Source organism: Drosophila albomicans, chromosome 2R (genome assembly GCF_009650485.2).
Source record: "Drosophila albomicans strain 15112-1751.03 chromosome 2R, ASM965048v2, whole genome shotgun sequence".
Lineage (NCBI taxonomy): Eukaryota > Metazoa > Arthropoda > Insecta > Diptera > Drosophilidae > Drosophila > Drosophila albomicans.
The window spans coordinates 6853990-6861894 of NC_047631.2; the positions used below are offsets into that span (position 1 = coordinate 6853990).

The 7905-nt window shown below is 36.8% G+C and overlaps 1 protein-coding gene across 1 annotated transcript; it reads left to right on the forward strand.

Moving 5' to 3' along the window:
- Positions 1-556: 556 nt before the first annotated feature.
- LOC117576193 (facilitated trehalose transporter Tret1-like) lies at positions 557-3009 on the forward strand. The gene is made up of 6 exons (XM_034260786.2): positions 557-724; positions 808-1037; positions 1098-1228; positions 1456-1805; positions 1870-2282; positions 2354-3009. Exons 1-6 carry the CDS (start codon positions 646-648, stop codon positions 2549-2551), a joined length of 1401 nt encoding a protein of 466 aa, XP_034116677.2. The 5' UTR covers positions 557-645; the 3' UTR covers positions 2552-3009.
- Positions 3010-7905: the final 4896 nt, after the last annotated feature.

The following is a 7905-nucleotide window of genomic DNA, read 5'->3' on the forward strand; positions in this document are numbered from 1 at the left end:
TGTTTACATCTATTAATAAAACCATTAACCATTGTGATATTACTCATCGTAAGATAGATTTACATATATCTTGATATGCCTTCAGATCTTGAAATTGATTGGCATATCTTGATGAAAGTGTTGCTGATAAGAAGCTACTGATACGATATAATGTAGTAATGACGTTTACAATCTTGTTATTTCCTGACAAAATATTATTATTTTTATTACTCAGCTTTATACTAACAACCAAATTGTAATTAAGTCTAAGGCGAGAAAACAAAATAATCTTTATTTTGATTCAACAATGATCTGTTATGAATTCAGAAGTTATTTTTAATATACATAGAGCATACTCGTAAATCACGAAATTCCCCAATTACTACTTGAGCTGCTCACGTTCGAGACGATAAACCCTATTCTAGTGAAGTAGCCAACGAACGACCGGAGCAGCACTTAAGCCGACACCTATCTAATCTCGGCCACACGCTTTATGGAACATTTATTAAAGTGATGATCGTGATTTCCACTATAAAAACGTACACAAGACCCATTCAGAATGCTCAGTAGGCTGGCGGATGAGGAACTGTGCATATTAATTAAGAGTTTCACATTTAATTAAAACCAAGCATAAAAGACGCACGTACTTTAGTATAAATTATCAAAATGGTTTACAGTGTCAATAACCAGAAGTCAAGCGTGTTTAGTGCGCGGTATCGCTGGCAAGTCATAGCCACCATGACAGGTTGGTGTTGGTGTTGCTCTTGGTGTTCGAAGTGATGGAAAATTACATATCTAAATACATACTTGTGTGCACATACTCGACAGTTCACATCATGACATTTACACATGGTGTTGGTGTGGGCTGGCTGGCGCCGTCGCTGCCACTGCTTGGATCCGAGGAGACTCCATTGGACAAACCCATCAGCATCGATGAGATCTCCTGGGTGGGTTCATTGATCGGTCTGGGTGCGCTGACGGGCAACATTATCTTTGGGCTGCTGCTGGATCGATTGGGACGCAAGTTGTGCATGTATCTTCTGGCCATACCCAACATGGTAGAGAGAATGAATGTCTTTCACTTGAAGTGCTTCCCCAATGACTCAATTTGCTCGTAGATCTATTGGATTCTTATCTATTCGGCCCAAGATGTGACGTACCTATATGCTGGACGATTCCTAGCCGGCGTGTCGGGTGGCGGATGTTATGTGGTATTACCCATATTCGTAGCCGAAATATCTGATAACAAGTGAGTAGTCATTCAGACCAACTTATGGTCAATTCAAATTCAAGTGCGCACTTTGTATTGGCAATCGCTGATTAACTCGAGATACTACGATTATAATTGAACCGAATGCATCGTTCGCTAGAAAAATGATAGGAAGTGTACGTGTTTGATAAGCCGTTCCGCAAGATTTATACTCTATCACATTGTATAATGGGATTTCGGAATATTTTGTAATTTTTTGTTTTTAGTGTACGCGGCGCACTATCTTCCATGGCCATGATGTATGTTAGCATAGGCATGATTGTCGGCTTCTCACTTGCCTCCTATCTCAGCTACTATCTTATGCCGTGCATTGCCATCGCCTTCCCAGTCATCTATCTGTTGGCCATCATCGGCTTATCAGAGACGCCACAGTACTTGCTCCGTCAGGGTCGCGATGCCCAAGCCGAGAAGTCATTCTATTTCTATAAGAACTTGCACTCATCTAGCTCTGATAATGAGTCAGCTTATCATGATGCGGCTAAAATTGAGTTTGAGACATTCAGACAACAAGTGCTCAGCGGCGGGGTCAAACAAGATGTCACCTGGAAAGATTTTTGTGAGTAACCATGAAAGATGATTTAAGCTTTATACAGAAATCTAACTTGTCTTCACTTTTGCAGTCAATTGGCCCACACTGAAGATCTTCGGACTCAATTTCACGCTGCTTGTTTCGAATCAGTTGTCGGGAAGCTTTGCCCTCTTTAACTATACCTCGCACATATTTGGAGAGCTGGAGACACAAATCGAGCCGAATACCTGCACTATTATCGTGGGTGCAGCTCAGGTCGTGGGCATCTTGTGTGCCGTTGCACTCGTGGATCGCTTGGGTCGTCGTGTGATGTTGCTCACCTCGATGGGATGCATGGGACTTGGAGAATTAGGCATCGGCTTGCTGTCCAGCTTGGCTCCAAAAGAATTTCTGGCTGCAAATAATTGGCTGTCGTTGTTGCTTATGTGCTTCGTAGCCTTTATTGCGTCTGTAGGCGTCATACCGCTTATCTTTATAATCATCATCGAAAATCTGCCAGCTAAGGTGAGTGGAAGCAAGATAACAATAATCCAACTGAAGAGAAATGTAATAAATATGTTGCCTACGTCTGACAGATTCGCTCCATCGGCACCTCGATTTGCATGGCCACGCTGAGTGCCTTTATTTTCGTCTCTCTGAAAATCTATCCACTCATGATCTTTGGCCCTGGCCTGGCTGCCACCATGTACATGTCGGCTGGCGTGTGCGCCATTGGATTCACCATACTGGGACTATTCCTGCCGGAGACCAAAGGCAAACTGCTGACACACTAATCGTTGTTGTCGTCGCTCTATGTCGCTTTGTGTTTGGGACGCGTGTGAAAATCGAAGATGACTTGAGCTTGGCATTAGGTCCACTGGGCCACGCCAAAAACGTCGCTTTTGTATCAGCGCGTCATTGCATAAGTTGAGGATGGGATTAGCGGTATAAGTGTGAGTGTGAATACTGCCACGGGGACTCACAATTTATTGTAGACATCTCCATCAAAGCGACTCACTCCATAGCTGACACAATGAAGGGCATATGGCTCATCCTGACCTCTTGAACTTAATTCAATTTGCGGCTTATTTACCCTTCAGCGATGGATATTGAGTTTATAGTCTAAAAATTTGTGTTAAATAATATTAAGTTTCGAGTGGAGAAAGTCGATTAGGTAACAATCTCATTTGACAAGATACTTCTAATTTCTTTAGTGTTCATTTTCATAAGTATTTATGTCTACTAATTAAACTGATGTACATAGTATGTCTAACAATTTAAATTTATTAAGAAAAACCATCGGATATATTATTTATTAGCCGATTTCTGCAACGCCATTGTACATATATAATCGCGAAATTGTTATATTCAATTCAAATAGAAACTCATATAAATAATAGATATGAACTGTCAGTACTTATAATTTAAAATTATCTTTAACAGCTAACATAAATTAATAATCTTAAATAAACGAAACGAAATTAATATTGCTGCTTAATCGAAGAAACATGCCATAAACTAAAGAAAGTTTTGAGTAATCTTAAAAAAAATACTGAAATACTATTTCTACAAGTTATCACGTTAAAGATAAAAAATACGACTGCAACGTGGATTACACAATTATAAAAAAAAACACTTTAAATCCAATGAAATTTACACATTTTCAAGACATCTGCAAAAAGATAAAGAGAAAGAGCTTTCCTAGCTACAATTTTCATGATTATGAAAATGATAAATTCGAATTAATGAATTCCCAGACAATTCAGTGCAAAACAAACATTTTTAAATTCCGAGAAATTATTTAGTTTCTTTCGGTTTTGTTTTAAACTCAAAACATGTAATTCAGCGCAAATGAAAAAATAGGTTTTATGACAGGACACACAAATCTCAGCTGATCACAATAGATGATAAATACACCAAACTTAGCTCAACTCGAGCAAGACAAGACCGACAAAAGGCACAATGAAGCTCACTTTTAGTTTGTTTAATGCTTCTTCTGCTGACTTGCTTGGATTTTCCCTTTTTCCGGGAGTGCAGTCCACTTAATACACACTAAGTAAAACAGCGTTCAGCTTGGCAGTAGTGCTGCATCCAAATGCAATTTAAATTTCATAATATTCACACGTTTTTCTAGCCGTCAACTTTTCAAGTGGGAATTGTGTCTTAAGCTTGCTGACAAGCGGATGTTATCCAGCAGCTCAGAGAATTTGTAACAGTTTTTAAAGCGTGTACTTTAATGCAATTTCGGCTAATTGCAGCTTGCTGATTGGGTTGATAAGCATATATTGGCCTTAGTTTCTCTTTCTACGATACGAATAACTTGCCGGAAGTCCAATGCAACCCATACAACAAAACTGTATTGAATATTAAAAACTCATGCACTTAAAATAAATTAATAATTATAATGTAGAAGATGCCAATTTAACAGCAGAAGTTTATTAAAATACTAATATAGAAGCTTATAATGTTTAATCAAATAACTCAAAGTATTTCCGCTATCACTCACTACCGATTATTCTTCTTCCCATGTGCTAGAAATGGTGCATTATTTTCCAAGATGTTATCGCACATATATTAATATACACCGTCTATCGATATGTTTATGTTAATGTTGGTATATCGGCCTTCTACACTAACAATGCAACCAGAAGATATGTATGTATGTATATCAAATCTATGATTAACGGTTGAATGTAATAGCATAACAAAAACAAGTAAGAAAGCTACAGTCGAGTGTACTCGACTGTGAGATACCCGCTACCCATTTTGAATAAAAGCAATATATTTTGCGGTATTATTCTCAAAATATACCGAATATACTGTAAAAATACTAAAAATATACCAAATGATATATTTGGTATATCTACATAGTACCGCATTCAAAATATACCATAGACGGCACAATATACCAGATTGTCAGCCAAAGCAACCCCTAGTAAGTAGGCGTTTTTGCCCATACAAAAGTATTTCTTTAATTACTTCGACAATTTTTATCGGATCGCAACCAAATTTTCAGAGATCATAACTACTATAGTTATTACTATATATACCAAAATTCGGAACTCTAGCTTTAAAATTACGCTTGTTATTCAATTTTTTGATTTGTAGGGGCGGAAGTGGGCGTGGCAAAAATTTGAAACAAACTTGATCTGCGTGCAAACATAACAAATGCTGTCGAAAAAAAATTATAGCTCTATCTCTTATAGTCTCTGAGATCTAGGTGCTCATACGGACAGACGGACGGACGGACAGACGGACATGGCTATATCGTCTCGGCTGTTGATCAAGAATATATATACTTTATAGGGTCGGAGATGCCTCCTTCTACCTGTTACATACATTTCCTGCCGGCAGAAAGTTATAATACCCTTTTACCCTATGGGTAGCGGGTATAAAAATTGTGAGTGCATATCGAACAGCATTTAAAAAATTACAACAATTAAAAGGAAATAATATATAGAATGCCAATTAAACAGCAGTAGCTTAATTCAAATAAAAAAAAATCTATTAAATCTGTGACATAACGATTTAACAAAATTACATTGTGTGTGGCCCAATGCATTTCAAACAGACTTAAAAAAAAGTGCCAAACAATTGCGGCTAATGCGAACGATTTCTCATTGTTACGAGTGTTTGATTTGTGGTTCCTCCATCGGATTCAATTGTTATTTTGGATTGCTCAAAGAAAGCACTTCGAGTAGCAATTGCTATTGCCATTGTTTACGCCCGGCCTATGCTCTGAGTGACCATTAATAGGCCATTTTTTATGCAAAATGTCATCCTTTGTGTCGCAATAACCCGATCGAGCGCACATAACTCACAATTAGCGCATTTTTCTGTTTCCCTATGCCAAGGCATTTGTTTTCACTTTTTTTTTCACTGTGCCACTCACCCACTGATATTTGTTGGAAGTATTTCACAGTTTGTGGTGCAAAATTGTTTTTCGATTTATTTATTGTGTCATTGCAAATAGCGTATTCATTTATTATTATTATTTATTGTGTGTTTGTAACTTTTGTGATGATGTGACGTTTTCATTGTTTGCTCTTCTTCTCTGGAAATCAATTTCTGCAATTGTTTAATATTATTTCGTATATTTATCTGCTCTAATTTCGTGGCGCTACCTTTTCAAATGGCCATAGGCGGTGTTGCAAATAGAAGCCGGAGCTTAGCGAATTCGCCATTAGTTTTGAGGACTGTTATACAATCGAATTGAAGGGCCTTTCATGCAGATTATGCGAATATACCGCAGTTCTTTGTTATTCAAAAGGCTATAATAAATTGGTGAGCACATCAATTAATAATTAATTATTTTCAACAAACACTCATGAGTTTGCACAATTCACTCAGTTATTTGTCGAAATGATTTCTATCTTCGGTGAAGAAAATTGTTATTCCCCACTCAAATTTATATGTATATACATATGTTTACTTCTTTAGTCTTGCATAACATTCTAATCTCTGACAGATCTAAAAGGTTGACTGAACTCTGCAAAACCCTAAATACAAATAGAAATGTGTCTTGGATAGCATTCACGGTAAACTAGTTTTATTTACATTTTATTCACAACATATGCCTAGCAAAAGCATAGAAAAACAAAAAATAAGCCATAAAATATTCAATTATGCAAATAAGAGTTTTGTTGTGTTTAAAGAAACCTGACCGATGGTGTGAAAATTAATAGACTTTTGAAAAACTAGACGAGATGACAAGCAGCTACTGGTAACATTATATTGCATAAAACTGGAAAATACTTTTGACTATGCATAAATAAATTAAAGATGATTAATTGAAAGGTCAAGCGGTGAGCGTTGAGTAGTTTCTGAAGTGCATGAGGAATGGTTAAGTGGAGGAAGCTGTGAAGACTTCATTAGGGCTGTGATTAAATTGGACTTGCCGAGTGCAAATGCGTTAATTGGCATTTGTTGGATTGTTGGATGGTGTCTCTTACTTAAATAATTTGTATGGTATTCAAGAATGACCTTCACTGAACTTTTGGACTAGCAGACAGGATAGGACAGGTTCTATTCATTTCAAAATGACGAAGAGATTAACAATTAATTAGAGGCCGAAACTGAAGTGCATAAAAAATTAAACTTCAATTAGCGCTGCCCGTCATTAAATCTCTTTGTTTTTATATTATTTCCAGCTTGGCTGCCTTGTAAAGTGTCTGCCAATAATAATTAATATGCTCAACTTGATGCCAAAGCAATAGCAGCAACAGCAAAAAGGTCATTAAGTCACGACACACGAAGCTCAAAATAATATTTTACACAGTCTCATCTCAGTCTGGCCTTTAAAATCTGAAATACAAATTTATGTTAGAACATTAATTTTCAGCCACACTCCGAAATTCCAATTTCGCCGCAGCAACACACTAAAAATAAATTCATACGAAGAACACAGAATTAGCCGTGATCCAAGAATGGTTGAAAAGGTTTGGCCAACTGTGGCTCCAGAGGGCAAAAAGATCATTTGATCAGAAACAGCTAATTAAGCAACGAAAGCTTTCAATCTTCGACGGGTTCTTTCTCATTTCTTTAATGCTAATTTACGTTTTGCCATGACAGCTATATTTCTATAATTATTTTTACACGCATTCAAAAGAAAGATTTGTATTAATACGAAATTAATTCTTGCAAAATAAAATACTTAGAAAGCCACATCAGCGGATGACGCAATTTTTCTTTTGGCCTTGAATTTGGCTTTTGCAATCTCAGAAATGCTGGAAACTTCTTCTTCGATGATTTATGTTGTTGCGCTGCAGGTGAAATTTAAAGGCGCTCAACCACTTTCTTTTACTTTCGTTATTATATGCTTGAATTAGTAATTTTCTCTTTAAAGAATCGTTCTGGCAATTATACAATAGCATATGTATTGTATATAAAATAAAGTATAGTAGAACTTATTGCGTCATTAATCGTTTCTTAAACTTTATTGTATATCCGCTACCTTTTGGTTTAGAAGGGTATTATAACATTGTGCACTTGCATCTTGCTCTACGTCAATAGCCTCTTGGCTCTCGATATTGCCATGTCCGTTTTGTCCGACTGCCCCGCCTACTTCCGACCCCGAAAATTGAAAAGGTAAAATAGCAAGGGTAATTTTAAAGATAGAGTTTTCTTTTATAACTATATAGTCTTTATA